Source organism: Salvelinus alpinus, chromosome 6 (assembly GCF_045679555.1).
Source record: "Salvelinus alpinus chromosome 6, SLU_Salpinus.1, whole genome shotgun sequence".
Taxonomy (NCBI): domain Eukaryota; kingdom Metazoa; phylum Chordata; class Actinopteri; order Salmoniformes; family Salmonidae; genus Salvelinus; species Salvelinus alpinus.
This window is the reverse complement of record NC_092091.1, coordinates 73,627,188-73,648,624: the sequence shown is the minus strand read 5'-3', so window position 1 is coordinate 73,648,624 and position 21,437 is coordinate 73,627,188. Positions and strand designations below refer to the sequence as shown.

At 39.8% G+C, this 21,437-nt stretch overlaps 2 protein-coding genes across 2 annotated transcripts in view; both read left to right on the top strand.

Annotated features, from left to right (window-relative positions):
* Positions 1-5,368, top strand: part of LOC139579332 (C-type lectin domain family 4 member M-like) — a 403,007-nt gene extending 397,639 nt beyond the window's left edge. Inside the window, exons 4-6 of the mRNA XM_071407896.1 lie at positions 3,745-3,869; positions 3,991-4,091; positions 4,419-5,368. Coding sequence (XP_071263997.1) covers positions 3,745-3,869; positions 3,991-4,091; positions 4,419-4,560 — 368 coding nt within the window. The 3' untranslated portion in view covers positions 4,561-5,368. The remainder of the gene's footprint in view (positions 1-3,744; positions 3,870-3,990; positions 4,092-4,418) is intronic.
* A 7,295-nt stretch (positions 5,369-12,663) lies between these two features.
* On the top strand, positions 12,664-16,039 carry LOC139579353 (CD209 antigen-like protein E). Its single transcript, XM_071407927.1, has 6 exons — positions 12,664-12,910; positions 14,424-14,522; positions 14,632-14,835; positions 14,954-15,096; positions 15,244-15,344; positions 15,651-16,039. Exons 1-6 carry the CDS (start codon positions 12,769-12,771, stop codon positions 15,790-15,792), a joined length of 831 nt encoding a protein of 276 aa, XP_071264028.1. The 5' UTR covers positions 12,664-12,768; the 3' UTR covers positions 15,793-16,039.
* Positions 16,040-21,437: the final 5,398 nt, after the last annotated feature.

Here is a 21,437-nt window from a genome sequence, read left to right as displayed (position 1 = left end):
TATTATATTATCACACTAAGACTGGTGGGAGTCATATCATGTATTATATTATCACATTAAGACTGGCGGGAGTCATCATGTATTATATTATCAAACTCAGACTGGTGGGAGTCATATCATGTCTTATATTATCACATTAAGACTGGTGGGAGTCATATCATGTATTATTTTATCACATTAAGACTGATGGGAGTCAAAACATATATTATATCAAACTAAGACTGGTGGGAGTCATATCATGTATTATATTATCAAACTCAGACTGGTGGGAGTCATATCATGTATTATATTATCAAACTCAGACTGGTGGGAGTCATATCATGTCTTATAATATCAAACTCAGACTGGTGGGAGTCATATCATGTATTATATTATCAAACTAAGACTGGTGGGAGTCATATCATGTATTGCATTATCAAACTAAGACTGGTTGGAGTCATATCATGTACCATATTATCAAACTAAAACTGGTGGGAGTCACATAATGTAGTATATTATCAAACTAAGGCTGGTGGGAGTCATATCATGTATTATATTATCAAACTAAGGCTGGTGGGAGTCATATCATGTATTATATTATCAAACTAAGGCTGGTGGGAGTCATATCATTTATTATATTATCAAACTAAGGCTGGTGGGAGTCATATCATTTATTATATTATCAAACTAAGGCTGGTGGGGGTCATATGTATTATATTATCAAACTAAGACTGGTGGGAGTCATATCATTTATTATATTATCAAACTAAGACTGGTGGGAGTCATATCATGTATTATATTATCAAACTAAGGCTGGTGGGAGTCATATCATTTATTATATTATCAAACTAAGGCTGGTGGGAGTCATATAATTTATTATATTATCAAACTAAGGCTGGTGGGAGTCATATCATTTATTATATTATCAAACTAAGGCTGGTGGGAGTCATATCATTTATTATATTATCAAACTGAGGCTGGTGGGAGTCATATCATGTATTGCATTATCAAACTAAGACTGGTTGGAGTCATATCATGTACCATATTATCAAACTAAAACTGGTGGGAGTCACATAATGTAGTATATTATCAAACTAAGGCTGGTGGGAGTCTCATCATTTATTATATTATCAAACTAAGGCTGGTGGGAGTCATATCATGTATTATATTATCAAACTAAGGCTGGTGGGAGTCATATCATTTATTATATTATCAAACTAAGGCTGGTGGGAGTCATATCATGTATTATATTATCAAACTAAGACTGGTGGGAGTCATATCATGTATTATATTATCAAACTAAGGCTGGTGGGAGTCATATCATGTATTATATTATCAAACTAAGGCTGGTGGGAGTCATATCATTTATTATATTATCAAACTAAGGCTGGTGGGAGTCATATCATGTACCATATTATCAAACTAAAACTGGTGGGAGTCACATAATGTAGTATATTATCAAACTAAGGCTGGTGGGAGTCATATCATGTATTATATTATCAAACTAAGGCTGGTGGGAGTCATATCATGTATTATATTATCAAACTAAGGCTGGTGGGAGTCATATCATGTATTGCATTATCAAACTAAGACTGGTTGGAGTCATATCATGTACCATATTATCAAACTAAAACTGGTGGGAGTCACATAATGTAGTATATTATCAAACTAAGGCTGGTGGGAGTCATATCATGTATTATATTATCAAACTAAGGCTGGTGGGAGTCATATCATGTATTATATTATCAAACTAAGGCTGGTGGGAGTCATATCATTTATTATATTATCAAACTAAGGCTGGTGGGAGTCATATCATTTATTATATTATCAAACTAAGGCTGGTGGGAGTCATATCATTTATTATATTATCAAACTAAGGCTGGTGGGAGTCATATCATGTATTATATTATCAAACTAAGGCTGGTGGGAGTCATATCATGTATTATATTATCAAACTAAGGCTGGTGGGAGTCATATCATTTATTATATTATCAAACTAAGGCTGGTGGGAGTCATATCATTTATTATATTATCAAACTAAGGCTGGTGGGAGTCATATCATTTATTATATTATCAAACTAAGGCTGGTGAGAGTCATATCATTTATTATATTATCAAACTAAGGCTGGTGGGAGTCATATGTATTATATTGTCAAACTAAGACTGGTGGGAGTCATATAATTTATTATATTATCAAACTAAGACTGGTGGGAGTCATATCATGTATTATATTATCAAACTAAGGGTGGTGGGAGTCATATCATTTATTATATTATCAAACTAAGGCTGGTGGGAGTCATATCATTTATTATATTATCAAACTAAGGCTGGTGGGAGTCATATCATTTATTATATTATCAAACTAAGGCTGGTGGGAGTCATATCATTTATTATATTATCAAACTAAGGCTGGTGGGAGTCATATGTATTATATTATCAAACTAAGACTGGTGGGAGTCATATCATGTATTATATTATCAAACTAAGGCTGGTGGGAGTCATATCATGTATTATATTATCAAACTAAGACTGGTGGGAGTCATATCATGTATTATATTATCAAACTAAGACTGGTGGGAGTCATATCATTTATTATATTATCAAACTAATGCTGGTGGGAGGCTTATCATGTATTATATTATCACTTCAGTTTAATTGTATGTTTAAAACTGATGAGCACTGTGGGAAACAAACATATTTAGATTAGAAACTAAGGCTAGTGAAAGTCACGTGTTGACCACTGTTTCTCATCCACTGTGGTTGACTGACAGAGTTCCACTACCATAAATCAAACAGACACAGGACAGTGCAGTGAGACACTGGTACAGACGTATATTAGAGAAAGAAGTAGAAGTTACAGTATTTGATCACAAGTGTGTTAAATTAAGATGTCAGAGGGAGTCTATGAAATCACAGATGGATTTAGAGACGATGAGCCTGATGCGATGAAGAACACAGACATTGATGGCCAATTATATGGCAACGTAGGAGCCTTCAAGCCCAGTCCAAGAAATGGAGTTGTTTCTTCAGGTAAGATTGCATTCACGCACACACAATTACAGACACACATTGAACAGGTGATATTACCCTGTAGTGCTACAGCTTTATTTGTCCCAATCCTGTATGATACAGTAAAACACATTACCAAAGATCTTACTTTAATCATTTGTGATTCAGTACATGTTCAGTGGTGGAAGAGACCCTCTGGAGTTGCTGCAGTGTGTCTGGGGCTGCTGTGTGATCTCCTACTGGCCGGGATCATAGGCCTGTCAGTACAATGTAAGTTTAGTGTGTTGTCACTGAGATTTAAGTAGTCTACTTAATTATCAACGGTGTGGTAGTTACATGTTAGAATAACTTTTCCGTTTTACAGATGTAGTCATTGGTCATCACAACTCAACAGAGAGAGGCCAGCTACAGACCAGTTACAACGCCCTGACTGAAGAGAGAGAACAGCTACAGACCAGTTACAACGCCCTGACTGAAGAGAGAGACCAGCTACAGTCCAGTTACAACTCACTGACAAAAGAGAGAGACCAGCTACAGTCCAGTTGCAACACCCTGACTAAAGAGAGAGTCCAGCTACAGACTGAGAGAGATTTTCTTAACGGGAGGTTTACCAATCTCAGTGAGTAAATCTAGAGTAATAAATGTTAATTCATCCCACACACCTTATAATGTGTCTGTATTATTTCATTAAGTGTTCAGTATGATAAATTGAAGGAATTTCATGTTTTCATCTTGTAGAACAAACCTGCCCTGAAGGCTGGCAGAAGTTTGAATCCAGTTGGTACTTCCTGTCTATTGAGACGAAAACCTGGAAGGAGAGCAGAGAGGACTGTCTGGAGAGAGGAGCAGACCTGGTGATCATAAACAGCAGAGAGGAACAGGTGAGAGAGAGAGAGAGAGAGCGAGAGAGAGAGAGAGAATACTTTTCATCAGTACACTAATATGTGCCGTATTTTATAAATGTATTAAATGTGACATTTTGTAAATCTTTCTCAACAACAGACATTTCTCTTCAACCTCCAAATGAGAGCCTGGATTGGTCTGAATGACTCTGTTACTGAGGGGACCTGGAAGTGGGTGGACGGCACCCCACTGACCACAGGGTGAGAGATTTGACCATTTTACCTTGAGATATGGAGAAAAAAAAGAAAGATGTATTGCTTCCATTCATGTTCATATAAATGTATGTTTCAACTCATGGATGTCATTCCATAAGAATTATAGATTTATCATAGAAAACAAGTAATACATTTAGATTAAAATGTCATTATATAAAAAATACATATCATTGTATATTGCCCATTCTTGAAAATGTTATGATCATTTTACAGAGTGTTGCTTTAAAGCTTAGAAAACATAGGAATATGTCTATAATCGAGGAGGATGTTTGTACCAGAGTGTCTGACTGTCTTGTTCTCTGTGTTGTTTAGGTACTGGAGGGCAGGACAGCCTGATGATAGTGGGCAGGAAGACTGTGCTGAGATATACTATGGACAAGATGACCCTGTAAAGACATGGAATGATGACAAATGTGGCACAAATCATAACTGGATCTGTGAGAAAGTGGTGTAACAATAACAATAACACTCTCTCTCTCAATTCTCTCAACTCTCTCTCTCAATTCAATTCAACTCAAAGGTTTTATTAGCATGGGAAACATAAGTTAACATTGCCAAAGCAAGTGAAGCAGATAATATACAAAAGTGAAATAAACTATAAAAATGAACAGTAAACATTACTCTCACAACAGTTCCAAAATAATTAAGACATTACAAATGTTGTATCATGTATATATACAGTGTTGTAATGATGTGCAAATGGTTCTCTCTCTCTCCCTCTCTCTCTCTCTCTCTCTCTCTCTTTCATATTGATGGTTGGATACAGTGCTGAATGGTTAAGTGATGATTCCACCTGGTGGTTAAGGTGAGAGATGAACTCACCATAGAGGAGAACAAGTTGGATTACAGAGTTGTCTACGGGCTCTTTTTCAATTAGACCTTACTCAATTCCTCCTCACATCCTCTCTCTTTGACTCCTTCGCCAAACACATTGGAGAATAGAATCCTAGGGGAGGGACCTTGGACATTCTCTAAGAGGGTTGAGGAGGAGATAGGAGGAGAGGAATCTAGGAAAGACTAATTGAGATAGAGCCTTAGTGTCAGAGAGAGACATTGAGGAGAAATAGAAAATTAAGAGAATTAGGAAGAGATAAAAAATATTGTTGTGTTTAGATTTAGAGGAGAGTATGTAGACATTTTGTACTCTGGAAAGTGATTCTTCAATATTTTTATTAGAATCGTGTTATGTAAATTGCAATAGACTTATGTTTAGTAAAACAAAGTGGGACCAATTATTAACCAATGCTTATCACTTTAATATTAAGATTAACAAAGTCACAGATTAATAAAAAAAGGATGAATGTCCTTTAAGTCCTTTAACAAGGTCGACCAGCTTCCTGATTGAATGTGATTTGATACTTAAAACAGTGTGACCTGGACACACACAGAGGGCAGAACAGTTGTAAGAGGAAACACACACACATACAAAAATATGCTAATGAAAGGGTATAATGACTCAACACCTTCACTGTATAAGGGACAATGTGTAGGTTACCAATAGCAACACCAAGCACGATGCACCAGTGGACCTGTCTGCTAAATACCCACACGCTCATCATGGTGTCTATCTGCTGTTGTGTCTCTTCCTGGGGGTTGCTGTCTGCTACATACCCACACACTCATCATGGTGTCTATCTGCTGTTGTGTCTCTTCCTGGAGGTTGCTGTCTGCTACATACCCACACACTCATCATGGTGTCTATCTGCTGTTGTGTCTCTTCCTGGAGGTTGCTGTCTGCTACATACCCACACACTCATCATGGTGTCTATCTGCTGTTGTGTCTCTTCCTGGAGGTTGCTGTCTGCTACATATCCACACACTCATCATGGTGTCTATCTGCTGTTGTGTCTCTTCCTGGAGGTTGCTGTCTGCTACATATCCACACACTCATCATGGTGTCTATCTGCTGTTGTGTCTCTTCCTGGAGGTTGCTGTCTGCTACATATCCACACACTCATCATGGTGTCTATCTGCTATGTGTCTCTTCCTGGAGGTTGCTGTCTGCTACATATCCACACACTCATCATGGTGTCTATCTGCTGTTGTGTCTCTTCCTGGAGGTTGCTGTCTGCTACATATCCACACACTCATCATGGTGTCTATCTGCTGTTGTGTCTCTTCCTGGAGGTTGCTGTCTGCTCAAACCACTGGTTAAGGTGTGAAGTCCTCCCTACACATGTAACACCGTACGTTCTCAGACACAACAGACTGTTAAACTAAAGCAGCTGTTTAACAGGATATAAAACATAATATACTGTCTGTTGTACTGTGTGTAGATACATAAAGTACCACAGTATATTTTAAGGCAGCAATTAGAATTAGCCTTTATATGGAGCAGTCTGAGGAGATTTATGCGCATGTGGACAGGAAGAGCCATGGACAGGATACTGTGAACAGGAGCGTAAATAAACAACCTGAATCTCAGAACACTGGTAAATACACCGTAGTCATAGAGACACACACATGGAAGTCTAAAACAATGGTTATTCTCCTTCCACTTGCCACACAAACTGTTCATCTTAAGACAATGAGGTTGGCCGATGTCCAATGCCCCAAACACAAGTCTTTCAAACGCAACTGATTAAAATAATAAACTGGATCAAACAGATTATTAATATTCTAAAAACAGAATACAACTTATCTTCCAAACGACGGGGTATTACTTCACAAGGGAAAGGAAACTGATACATGACATGCTACATGCTATGTGTTCCAGGTTAAATGTTCTGAAATGTTGGAGTCTCCTAAGGTGTATTTTAGGATGAATACTAACTGCTGAAAGTTATTTATATGTTCATATAGTCCTACTTAACTGGCCACTGTCTACTTCCTGTTGCTGTGAAAACTTGTATGGTTAACAACAACATGCATGTCCCCCTCAACAGGAAGAGAGATGTGGGTGAGAAACCAGCACTTTAAAAGTGCAGCTATTCTTATTTTTTCATTTACAGATGATACAAAAGAGATTCTTCATACTTGGGATCACTCATTATGGGGTGAATCCTGTCTTCCACTTAAGTCACATTTTAACTTAGTCATACATTGATGATAATGGGAGACTATGTGAAAATGTGACTAAAGCTGAAGTTAGGGTTCACCCCTATATCAATCACTATAGTCCATGTTTGATTGTGTCTCATTGATGATGCTACTTACTCAAGAAACCATGTTTGTATGCGGCTTTATTAACTCAATTATTTCCTTTTTTACATTGTTTGCAAACTGATATGCAACATGAATGAATGCCAAAATAACATGAACAAAATAGTCCAGTTATGAATGACGGGTCACCACTGCAACAGAGGTAGTTCTGTATTGTTCAGCTTCAGGACTTGTGTTTGCAGACCGTCTGATAAGATCTACTTATACCTGATCATAGATCTGACTTCACAAGCTGACATGACTACAAACCATGTTCCCACACTGAAGCACCACATACGTGTACAAAGTCATACAGACCTTCATGTCTGAACATCAGTGGTGGCTGGTGGGAGGAGAAATAGGAGGATGGGCTCATTGTAATGGTTGGAATGGAATTCATGGAACGGAGTCAAACATGTGGTTTCCATATGTTTAATGTGTTTGATAGCGTTCCACAAATTCCATTCCAGCCATTACAATGAGCCCGTCTTCCTATAGCTCCTCCCACCAGCCTCTTCTGCTGCAAATGTACACACACACACACACGCACACACACGCACGCACATGCATGATAATGTACACAGCTCTACCTTGGTTCACCACAGGCCCATTTTACACTAAAAGTGAAGCTGCTGAGAAAGAGTTAACTCTCCCCCGTTTTGTCTTTCTGACGCTCCCCTCGACCCCAAGTCAACCACTACAACGGTTGGTCAGTTGTCATGGTCACAGTCTCTCAGGTTGTGTGACTGGTAATGACATCACTGGATGAGTTCTAGCTGTTTCTCAGTGACAGGTTTTATTTAAAAAATGTTGTGGCAGAACCAAGTATTATAAGTTCAATAGAATGAAATAGAACATTATCCATTAAAATATTTTATAAAAATATCACATTAGGTAAATATGTAATGATACCAGTCATCAGTCAGTCATCAGGGGGACTTCACTCATAACCTCTGACTGCTGTTTAGCTCTTTCCTAGCCTGAGTCCCAGATCTGTTTGTACTGTCTTGATAACTCATATATTGTTGTCACGCCAAACAATGACAGCTCAAACATATATGGGACTAGCTGTTTCCCACTAACAAGTATATTTTTCTGATGTTTTCCCCCTAAGAACCCACACTAAAGTTTGAGGCCTTCTTGAAGGTGTCATCATCAGACTTCATCAGAGTTTGATACAAACCACAACCACAACACCAACAACAACAACAACAACCTGACAAAGATAAATGTCATTCTGTTACCCAGATGAAACTATGCAGGTGTCATCATTACTGTACAGTGTTTTATAAATAGGGTGGCCAGGGGGAGGCCAAGGCTAGTGTGTAACCTTAACCTGGCATTTAAGGAGCTTGAATGAATCCTATGATTGATGATTAGAGGTGGAAGTGATAATTCACTTAACCCAGAGTTCTTCAGTATGGCAGATAGTGTGGTCCAAAAGGGTTTCTTCACTAGAATTCTTTAACATACTTTGAATAGTCTGTGTCTCTACCTCGGAACTGCAGCTCAATTTCTTTTCTCTCTCTCTCTCTCTCTCTCTCTCTCTCTCTCTCACACACACACACACACACACACACACACACACACACACACACACACACACACACACACACACACACACACACACACACACACACACACACACACACACACACACACACACACACACACACACACACACACACACACACATACTGGAATGACTTGGGTCACTCTGTTTTCATGAATACTGTATATAATATGTGTCTACATATGTGTTAACCTGTTGAGGACAGAGGGCGCTGTTTTCACTTTGGGGGAAAATCGTGCCCAATTTAAACGGCCTCGTACTCAATTCTTGCTCGTACAATATGCATATTATTATTACTATTGGATAGAAAACACTTTCTAGTTTCTAAAACCGTTTGAATTATATCTGTGAGTAAAACAGAACTCATTTTGCAGCAAGCTTCCTGACAGGAAGTGGAAAATCTGAAATCGATGCTCTGTTCTAGGGCCTGCCTATAAATGGGCTTGATATATATTATACACCTTCCACTAGATGTCAATAGGGAGTGAGAGAAGAAATGGAGTGTTTATCTTGATCTGAGGTGGAATAAAAGCTCTTGGCATGACGTGACACCCATTTCCTGTTTCCTGGAACGCGCGAGAAGGGACCTGGTATTGCCTTCTGTAAAGCTGTCGTTATAGACGACTAATATCTCCGGCTTTGATTTTATTTGATAAATGTGACAATATCATCGTAAAGTATGTTTATTCAATATAGTTTTATTAGATGATTGAATTTTTTTCGGGACGTTAGGCGTGTTGCGTTGTGTGCCTTTGTTCAGGAAGGAGAGCTTCGCGCCACTTGGCTAGTGTAACAGTATAATTTTAGACCGTCCCCTCGCCCGGGTACACGGGCGCGAACCAGGGACCTTCTGCACACATCAACAACAGTCACCCACGAAGCGTCGTTACCCATCGCTCCACAAAAGCCGCGGCCCTTGCAGAGCAAGGGGCAACACTACTAGTAGGTTTCAGAGCAAGTGACGTAACTGATTGAAACGCTACTAGCGCGTACCCGCTAACTAGCTAGCCATTTCACCTCCGTTACACTAGCTTTCCGTGCTAATTGACTGGAGAAGAGGACGTTCTAAAACCAAACAACGATTGTTCACGACAAAGGACCCCTTGTACAACATTCTGATGGAAGATCATCAAAAGTAGGACCCATTTTATGATGCTATTTCATATATCTGTCGAACATGTGTACTATTAGGTAGCGCCCAGATTTTGGGCACGCTCTCGCTATAACATAAGCTGGATGTCGTAATGAAGTTATTTTTAGAATTCTAACACGGCGATTGCATTAAGAACTAGTGTATCTATCATTTCCTATACAACATGTATTTTTTTGTCATGTTTATGAATAGTTATTTGGTCAGAATAGGTGAGTTTTAGAAAAATATCCGCACATTCGGGGAAAAAGATGCTACGTTAGCACAATGTATAACCACTGATTTCAGCTCTAAATATGCACATTTTCGAACAAACGTGAGTGAATGTGTACATACATAAGTGTATGTATAACCTGATGTTATAGGACTGTCATCTGATGAAGCTTATCAAGGTTAGTCAAAAATGATATATCTTTTGCTGGTTTGTTACGATCGCTAACTTTTGCTGCTGGTAAATGGCTTGTGTTTCTGGCTATTGTGGTAAGCTAATATAATGCTATATTGTGTTTTTGCTGTAAAACACTTAAAAAATCGGAAATATTGGCTGGATTCACAAGATGCTTGTCTTTCATTTGCTGTACACCATGCATTTTTCAGAAATGTTTTATGATGAGTATTTAGGTATTCCACGTTGGTCTCTATAATTACTCTGGCTGCTTCGGTGCTATTTTTGACGGTAGCTGTGATGGTAGCTGCAATGTAAAACTGATTTATAGCTCAAATATGCACATTTTTCGAACAAAACATAGATTTATTGTGTAACATGTTATAAGACTGTCATCTGATAAAGTTGTTTCTTGGTTAGTTCGGTTGGTTCTTGGTTAGTTTGGTTGGTTTTCTGCAAGCTACCTGTGCTGTGAAAGAAATGTCTGTGCTTTTTTGTATTTGGTGGTGAACTAACATAAATATACGTGGTGTTTTCGCTGTAAAACATTTTAAAAATCGGACATGTTGACTGGATTCAAAAGATGTTTATCTTTCATTTGCTGTATTGGACTTGTTAATGTGTGAAAGTAAAATATTTCTCAAAAATATGTTTTGATTTTCGCGCTCTGCCTTTTCAGTGGAATGTGGGAGGAGTTCCGCTAGCGGAACCCCGGAGCCAGACAGGTTAAACATAAAAAATATTTTCAGAAAATAAAGCTTGAGGAAATAAGATAGTGTTTTTGTGTTACATAAATTGCATAGTTTATATACAAAAAAGTACAATTACAAAAAAACACACTGCAATTTGACATACCAGGTATCAAGCAGAAATGGACTTGAAAAATGTAAATAATTTTGGTGCCCATCAATATTAGAAACTTACAGTATCATATTTATGCTCATATATATTATGTTAAATAATAGCAAAGAAAAGTTTTGGAATTGGCCTGATCAAGACCAAATTTAATCTGTGTGACATGATACCCTTTGGATTTATCATTTTGGAATGTCAGCGTACTAGCTAGTACACAGTGAAGGTTTTAATCATGACCAGAGGGACCGCCTAAGTGCCAAATTATCCTAGGTAGATTTAAAACAGCATAATTCTGCGGTTCTGGTGAGAACTGGCTAAATGTTCACAAACTCATCCATGTTGGGCGAGCCTGCCCTCCTTGACTCAACACTGAGAATTCCAGGTGACTTAACCTGTCATCAACCATTGTTGTCTAAGGTGGGTTTTAATCAGTTTTAAAGCTGAGAAGCTTCTCTCGCAAGAAGCACTGCTGACTGGTGTAACAACAGAAATCGTACAAAGTCGAAATAGCTCATGGAAGACATCTTTATAAGGTTCTAGAAACACAACAAAGTCAAGGAAAGTAGACGGTCTGTCCCGTCCACTTTTCTCTCTCCTATCAAGAAGCCACTTGGTTTGATGAACCTCATGTTTGATGTCCTCTAAATCTGACTCAAAGGTCTGAGCAAAGGGAAACAGGAACCCTTGCATTATCTCGCAATTCTTCTTTGAAAAACACCTCTGCAGCTCAGCTGTGAGACTGTCAACACCTGATAAAAGATAGCTCTTTTGAAAGCTCTCACCATCACTTTGGTCACTATTTTTCTGTCCTACAATGCTCATCATCAATGAGTCATGATATCTTAAGCTTGTTTTAGGCTGTCGTTTACACACTGTTTGTACACTTATTTTGCAGTGCTCTGCAATCTCTTCAACCTCTTTCCATAGTTCTCCAAAGTAACCCTCACTTCTGTAGTCCTGTAATGTGTATGTAAGGGCACCTACTAGATCCACAGCCTTTGCTAGGTCAAGAGAGCTTGATTAGAGCATGTCAGAAAGACATTTGGCATCGCCAAGCACTTTAAAAAGGTAACCAAAAGCCCTATGAAATGTAAATCTATCTGAAAAAGAAGGACCCTTGCCTATCTATCACCACTATTTTCAAGTGTGATATCCTGTAGCACCTCTCAGAACTGCTGGAAGCCTGTCCCTCAGATTATTTCAGTAGTCCAGACCATGTTTTTCAAGGCAATCAATTATAATTTTTGTGAGTTAATAAAAAGATCCCAATTTATTTTAGCAGATCCAAAATTGGGACCCTGTGAAATCACACATACATCATATGGCATGATATAGATCCATATTGTGTATTATATTATCAAACTAAGGCTGGTGCTAGTCACGTGGTGGCTTGCTGATTGTGTTGTGTTGAACTCACACTTTGGTTGACTGATAAAGAGTTTCACTACCTAAAGTCACACAGACGCAGGACAGTGCAGGGAGAAGACACAGCTACAGACGTACATTAGAGTTGAGGTTAGAAGTAGAAGTTACTGTATTTGAGCACAAGTGTGTTAAGATGTCAGAGGGAGTCTATGAAAACACAGATGGATTTGAAGACAACAAATCTAATGCAATGAAGAACACAGACATCGATGGCCAGTTATATGCCAACGTAGGAGCCTTCAAACCTAGTCCAAGAGATGGAGTTGTTGCTTCAGGTAAGATTGCACGAACACACACACACACACACACAAATTACACACAATATATTAAACAAGTGAGCTTATCCTGTAGTACTCTAGCTTTATTTGTCTCAATCATTGATGATACAGTAAAACACAATACCAAAGATCTTTAATAATGTGTGATTCAGTACATGTTCAGTGGTGGAAGAGACCCTCTGGAGTTGCTGCAGTGTGTCTGGGGCTGCTGTGTGTTCTAATAATCTTTGAAAGTCAGTCTGTTGTCAAATTACATATAAGCACAATATCAAATGCTCAAATTTGATTATTATTCCTCCATATGGGTCCCAAAAGAGGGAAATGAAGTGGATATTTTCTGTAATTCAACCAGCTGTCACTCAAAATCTCCTTGACCAATCAGGTTTATTAAGAGAGAGGGAGGCAGGCTGTCTAGCGGTTAAGATTGATTGGCCAGTAACCGAAGGGTGCTGCATCGAAATCCCGAGCCGACCACGTGAAAAATCTGTTGATGTGCCCTTGAGCAAGGCACTTAACCCTAATTGGTCGTGTAAGTCGCTCTGGATAAAAGTGTCTACTATATAACTAAAAGGTCATTCTAGAGGAGAGCCCTGGTGGTTACTGTTGTCATCTCATCCTCACTGGTTAAGACTACCCACCCTCAATATCCACTTGGAGCAGTTTGTAGTGTCAAATATATTGTCTGGACATTATAATGACCCATGTTTGTAGTCCTGGACCTCCTGAACATGTTGATGTATATTTGGGAGTAAACAGAGGGTCCAGATCAGCAGAAAGGTGAAAGGAAGGGGGAGTTCTGGAAACTCCCTGAATTATCTTGGGGCTGTTACATATGATATTTAATATATGTTAACAACTAGCCTTTGTTGTCCACTTCCCCTCTATGATCTATATCTTCCTGGTATGATAGTGTCCTGTCCATCATCACAAATAGCAAGTCCCATTCCCTGGACAGGAGGACTGTGTTGAGATATACTCTGGACAAGATGACCATGTAGAGACATGGAATGATTTATATTGTGCTGCAGAAAATATTTTAACAATAACCACTGTAATAATCTCTCACATGCACACTTGCACACAAGTATGCAAACTTGTTATATTTTTTATATTAGCATTGCCACAACTACCAGTGTCATTTTGTTGATACTTCAGTTGACGTACGACGCCTCCTGGAGGCCATGTTGGAAGACCACCACATTAGTTCTAGAAGCAGAGACTTAATGTATAGTAGACCTACATAGAAAGAAAGACCCAGGCATTGTTAAAGATGTCAAAGGTCATCTATGCTGAACCAGATATGAACAAGAAGGTCAAGTTTAACAGAGGTGAGATGGAGGAGAGGATTGTGGATATCTACGTCAGTGCAGACACCCTGAGAGACGGTGAGACCAGCACCAAGAGAGAAGAGACAGCAGACACTGCTCCTAATAATGGACCAGGAGACCAGCACTCAGGTAAAACACACACACACACACAAAACATAACAGTCTCTTGTATGTGTCCACAGAGCCTGATAGATCAGGGAAGAGACCCTTCCTAGTTGCTGCAGTGTGTCTGGGGCTGCTGTGTGTTCTACTGGCTGGGATAATAGGCCTGTCTGTCTACTGTGAGTTTGTGTCCAAGTTCATTGCTTATCACCTAATTGTAAGAAGTGTAGGTTACTAAGCCTATTTAACTGGTGTTTTAGTTGGTAACTATATGTTTATACTTTATAGATAACAGAGCCATCAAAGATTCTGAGGATAAAAGGAACAACTTGTCACAGAGTTTTTCCCTTTATAAGACCAACGCAACTGCAGAGAGAGACCAACTACAGACCAGATACAACAACCTGACTGAAGAGAGAGACCAGCTACAGACCAGATACAATAACCTGACTAAAGAGAAAGGCCATATTCAGGCAAAGCTTTTTGTGATAGGTGAGATATAACTGTGATAAATTAGAAGTAAAATCAACAGTAATTATATATCAATGGGTTTATGAGTATAAAGATACTGACTAAGTTTCTCAACATGTTCAACTTTGCTCTTCAACAGAGCAGCATTGTCAGGAGGGATGGAGATACTTTGACTCCAGTTTGTACTTCCTCTCTACTGAGAAGAAACCCTGGGAGGAGAGCAGACAGGACTGTCTGGAGAGAGGAGCAGACCTGGTGATCATTAACAGCAGAGAGGAACAGGTGAGTGAGTGAGTGAGTGAGTGAGTGAGTGAGTGAGTGAGTGAGTGAGTGAGTGAGTGAGAGTGATACTTTTCATCAGTAAACTAATATGTGTGCAGTATTTTATAAATATATTAAAAGTGACAGTTTTTATCTTTCTCACAACAGACATTTCTCTTCAACCTCCACCTGAGAGCCTGGATTGGTCTGAATGACTCTGTTACTGAGGGGACCTGGAAGTGGGTGGACGGCACCCCACTGACGACAGGGTGAGAGATTTGACCATTTTACCTTGTGATATGGAGATTAAAAACAACAAAGATATATTGCTTCCAATCATGTTCATAAAAAGGTATGTTTCCACTCATGAATGTCATGGAAGAGAACTATAGATGTATTATAGAAACCAGGTAAGATTTACATATGAAAAGGTAATGGAAATGTGTTGATGGTCCATTCTTGATAATGGTATGATGATCTTACAGAGTGTGTCTTTAAAATGTAGGACTATTTGTATAATTGAGGAGGATGTTTGTACCAGAGTGTCTGATTGTCTGGTTCTCTGTGTTGTTTAGGTACTGGACGGGAGGACAGCCTGATGATAATGGGCAAGAGGACTGTGTTGAGATATACTATGGACAATATGACCCTGTAAAGACATGGAATGATGAAAATTGCAAAACACATCATGACTGGATATGTGAGAAAGTGGTATAACAATAACCCCCAGTGTCTCTCTGTGTCTCTCTCTCTCTCTAAATTCAATTCAATGCAAGGGCTTTATTGGCATGGGAAACATGTTAACATTGCCAAGCAAGTGAAGTAGATAATATACAGAAGTGAAATAAACAACAAAAATGAGCAGTGAACATTACACTCACAGACGTTCCATGTACATATACAGTGTTGTAACAATGTGCAAATGGTTAAAGTACAAAAGGGAAAATAAATATAACTGATTCAAGTCTTTTTTAGCCAGATCTTAATTGGTATGTCAAATTTTATGTTCATTTTGATGGCATAGAATGCCCTTCTTGCCTTGTCTCTCAGAACATTCACAGCTTTGTGGAAGTTAACTGTGGCGCTGATGTTTAGACCAAGGTATGTATAGTTTTTTGTGTGCTCTAGGGCAACGGTGTCAAGATGGAATTTGTATTTCTGGCAACTGGACCTTTTTTGGAACACCATTATTTTGGTCTCTCTCTCTTTCTCTCTCTCTCTCTCTGATTTGCAATCCAAAGGGTCCCAACTACAACATGTATGGTCGTTATGTAAGATAACATCCTTCTTTATATCCCAAAAAGTCAGTTTAGTTGGCACCATCGATTTGAGTAATCCACTCATTCAACATGCAGAGACAGGAATCCAAAAAGCTACCGCTAAACTTCGTTAAAACAAGTCAAAATACATTTCTATTGAATCCTCAGGTACCCTAAAATGTAATTAAACTATAATATTTCATACGGAAAGAAGTATGTTCAAGAGAAAAGCAAAATTACTGACTGATTTCCAACTCCAATACTTCCAATACTAAAACTCTAAATTCTTCCTCGTTTGGGAAGAAACAAGCCTGAAACATTGAACAAAGACTGTTGATATCTAGTGGAAGCCATAGACACTCACACACACAAACAAAAACAATGCTAATGAAAAGTGAAAATGACTCACAACCTTCGGCAACACCAAGCACCAGAGGACCTGTCTGCTACACACTCATCATGGTGTCTAATGGGGTCTCCACCCTCTCTGTTTTCTGTCAACCCTTCATTCTGCTGTTGTCCACCTATTCTGCTCCAGTCATTAACACAAGCACGTCCTCCCCAATGAAGGTGCCACCAACCTCCTGTGACACACACAGACATAACTAGACAAACACTAAAACCATATAATAAAACAACACTAGTGAAGTGTTGATAGATTTTCTTCTGTGTCTCAGTTGGTAAAATCATCCCACTGGGTACAGACAGCAGTTCAACATCTAGTTTTGATTTGCACTTGGTTCAGTTGTCATCGTTAGTGATGTAAGATGTGTGTGCGTGGGTGCGTGTGTGCGTGGGTGCGTGCGTGTGGGTGGGTGTGGGTGTGTGTGTGCGTGCGGGCGTGTGTGCGTGCGGGCGTGTGTGCGTGCGTGTGGAGTGTGTGTGTGCGTGCGTGTGGTGTGCGTGCGTGCGTGCGGTGTGTGTGTGGTGTGCGTGTGAGTGTGTGGGTGTGTGCTCTTCTGCAGATGGTAGACCAAGACTCTACAGGCTGGCTGCTGTGTGTTTTGGAGTGGATATTAGTGTACAGCCTACATGCAATGCTACGTAGTGTACTATAAACCTTAACATTGACAATGGCTATTGAGTGATATACAGTGCAGGATCCTTAACTTTTTCCAACATTTTTCTTACGTTACAGCCTAATTCTAAAATTGGTTATAATAGTTTTTTCCTCATCAATCAACACACAATACTGAAATATATCACATTTACATAAGTATTAAGACCCTTTACTCAGTACTTTGTTGAAGCATCTTTGGCAGGGATTACATTCTTGAATCTTCTTGGGTATGACGCTACAAGCTTGGCACACCAGATTTGGGGAGTTTCTCCCATTCTTCTCTGCAGATCCTCTCAAGCTCTGTTAGGTTGGATGGGGAACGTCGCTGCAGAGCTTTTTTCAGTTCTGTTAGGAGATGTTCAATTGGGTTCAAGTCTGGGCTCTGGTTGGCCACTCAAGAACATTCAGAGACTTGTCCCGAAGCCACTCCTGCATTGTCTTGGCTGTGTGCTTAGGGTCATTGTCCTGTTAGAAGTTGAACCTTCACCCCAGTATGAGGTTTTCATCAAAGTCATGGAACGACTTGTCATGTGACAGCGAACAAACTCAACTGGATTTGTGAGAAAGCGTTGTAACATCACCATGACAACATACTGTAACACATACAGTAGACTACAGTGCACACAACTTCCTCCTCCATTCTCTCTCTCTCTCTCTCTCTCTCTCTCACTCGCTCTCTCTCAAACCCTCACACACTCACATGTGCATGCAAACATGTTTGTAGTATCATACTAATAATAAAAGTCTGACTTATTTCCTGTTTGTAGCTTCCTGTGTACCAGAAGATATGCTTGACACATCACCAGAGTCAACATGAAGTTAGTACATTTGACTTTGTTCACACTCTGCATGTCGTGCACTTCATCAATCCAATTCAAATATATTCTTCTTACTTACTGCAGATAATTACATGGTCCAATTTAGACCCGGTGGAAACATTCTCAACACTACCATTCACCCATTGCATACAATGTATAGGAGTTGACTGTAGAGATGTCAGGGTATCAAAGGATGTTACTTAATAATCTTTGACAGTCAGTCTTTGTTGTCAAGTTACATATTAGTAAAATATCAAATGCTCATATTTGATTGTTGTTCCCCTACATGGGCCCCAAAAGAGGGAAGTGAAGTGGATATTTTCAGTGGTTCAACCAGCTGTCACTCAAAAACTCCTCAACCATCATCACAAATAGCAAGTCCCATTCCCTGGACAGGAGGACTGTGTTGAGATATACTCTGGACAAGATGACCATGTAGAGACATGGAATGATTTATATTGTGCTGCAGAAAATAGTTTAACAATAACCACTGTAACAATCTCTCTCATGCACACTTGCACACAAGTATGCAAACGTGTTATATTTTTTATATTAGCATTGCCACAACTACCCGTGTCATTTTGTTAGTTAAGTTAACACCTACAGCAGTCACACAGACAGAGACACACAGATGACAGAGATATCTCTAGAAGCAGAGACTTAATGTAAACATAATTCTATGTTTTATTTCGTTATCTAGGCCAGTCAATTAAGAACAAATTCTTATTTACAATGACGGCCTACCCCAGCCAAATCCTAACCGGGACGACACTGGGACAATTGTGCACCACCCTATGGTACTCCCAATCACAGAGAGTTGTGATACAGCCTGGAATTGAACCAGGGTCAGTAGGAACACCTCTAGCACTTATATGCAGTGCCCTAGACCGCAGCACCACTCAGGAGCACATTCCAGAAGCAGAGACTTAATGTATAGTAGACCTACATAGAAAGAAAAACCCAGGCATTGTTAAAGATGTCAAAGGTCACCTATGCTGAGCCAAATATGAACAAGAAAGTCAACTTGGACAGAAGTGAGATGGAGGAGAGGATTGTTAATATATGTACGTCAGTGCAGACACCCTGAGAGACGGTGAGACCAGCACCAAGAGAGAAGAGACAGAGGACACTGCTCCTAATAATGGACCAGGAGACCAGCGACTGGTAACACACACATATTCATACCAAAAAGGTAAGATAATACTGCTCTATAATAACACTGACCACCCCAAGGTAAGAGACTACTGCTCTATAATAACACTGACCATCCCAAGGTAAGAGACTACTGCTATAATAAGATTGAGCACCCCAAGGTAAGAGACTACTGCTATAATAAGATTGACCACCCCAAGGTAAGAGACTACCGCTCTATAATAACACTGACCACCCCAAGGTAAGAGACTACTGCTCTATAATAACACTGACCACCCCAAGGTAAGAGACTACTGCTCTATAATAACACTGACGACCCCAAGGTAAGAGACTACTGCTATAATAAGATTGACCACCCCAAGGTAAGAGACTACTGCTCTATAATAACACTGACCACCCCAAGGTAAGAGAATACTGCTCTATAATAACACTGACAACCCCAAGGTAAGAGTCTACTGCTCTATAATAACACTGACCACCCCAAGGTAAGAGACTACTGCTCTATAATAACACTGACCACCCCAAGGTAAGAGACTACTGATCTATAATAACACTGAACACACCAAGGTAAGAGACTACTGCTATAAAAAGATTGACCATCCCCAAGGTAAGAGACTACTGCTCTATAATAACACTGGCGACCCCAAGGAAAGAGACTACTGCTATAATAAGATTGACCACCCCAAGGTAAGAGACTACTGCTCTATAATAACACTGACGACCCCAAGGTAAGAGACTACTGCTATAATAAGATTGACCACCCCAAGGTAAGAGACTACTGCTCTATAATAACACTGACGACCCCAAGGTAAGAGACTACTGCTATAATAAGATTGACCACCCCAAGGTAAGAGAATACTGCTATAATAAGATTGACCACCCCAAGGTAAGAGACTACTGCTCTATAATAACACTGACCACCCCAATGTAAGAGACTACTGTTCTATAATAACACTGACCACTCCAAGGTAAGAGACACTGCTATCTGCCCAGCAGCTAGCCAGCTAGCAAACGTCCACCGTCTACCGAATAGCAGCACTGTAGCAACTATTACACTCAACTGAACGACTTGATTAGTGTAGTGTTAGCTAGCTACATAGTTGTCTTTGCTGTCTTCGTATCCAAGATAATCGTGTAGTTTAGAGTGTGTAGTTTTAGAGTGATTATCTTAATTTACCGAGGTTAGCTAGCCAGCTATTTGTCGTCCTTAACGTAGGAGACACTGCTAGCTAGCCAACAGCTAGCCAACGTCTACCGAATAGAACTTCCGCACTCAACAACCCGGTCGCATTCCGCTTCGCTCCACAGGTAGTATCACATTTTCATTTCATTTCATTACAGTACAACGGTTTGATTTGTTTGATCGTAGCTAGCTACATAGCTAGCTACATAGCCGTCTTTGTATCAAAGATAATTGTGTAGTCTAGAGCGATTTTCTAGGTTAGCTAGCCAGCTATTGTCGTTCTTTTAACGCAACGTAACGTAATCAACACTGCTAGCTAGCCAGCTAGCCCCCGAATAGCAGCACTGTAGAAACTATTACACTCAACGGAACGACTTGATTAGTGTAGTGTCAACAACGCAGCCACTGCCAGCTAGCCTACAAAGTCAACAACGCAGCCACTGCCAGCTAGCCTACTTCAGCAGTACTGTATCATCTTAATCATTTTAGTCAATAAGATTCTTGCTACGTAAGCTTAACTTTCTGAACATTCGAGACGCGTAGTCCACTTGTCATTCCATTTGCATTAGCGTAGTCTCTTCTGTAGCCTGTCAACTATGTGTCTGTCTATCCCTGTTCTCTCCTCTCTGCACAGACCATACAAACGCTCCACACCGCGTGGCCGCGGCCACCCTAATCTGGTGGTCCCAGCGCGCACGACCCACGTGGAGTTCCAGGTCTCCGGTAGCCTCTGGAACTGCCGATCTGCGGCCAACAAGGCAGAGTTCATCTCAGCCTATGCCTCCCTCCAGTCCCTCGACTTCTTGGCACTGACGGAAACATGGATCACCACAGATAACACTGCTACTCCTACTGCTCTCTCTTCGTCCGCCCACGTGTTCTCGCACACC

Bases quoted from the DNA above. Each gene is read 5' to 3' on its own strand.
- LOC139579353 (XM_071407927.1), top strand. From the start codon at position 12,769: ATGTCAGAGGGAGTCTATGAAAACACAGATGGATTTGAAGACAACAAA. The intron at 14,523-14,631 runs GTGAGTTTGTGT...TATACTTTATAG, and splicing joins AATAGGCCTGTCTGTCTACT to ATAACAGAGCCATCAAAGAT. The intron at 14,836-14,953 runs GTGAGATATAAC...GCTCTTCAACAG, and splicing joins GGCAAAGCTTTTTGTGATAG to AGCAGCATTGTCAGGAGGGA.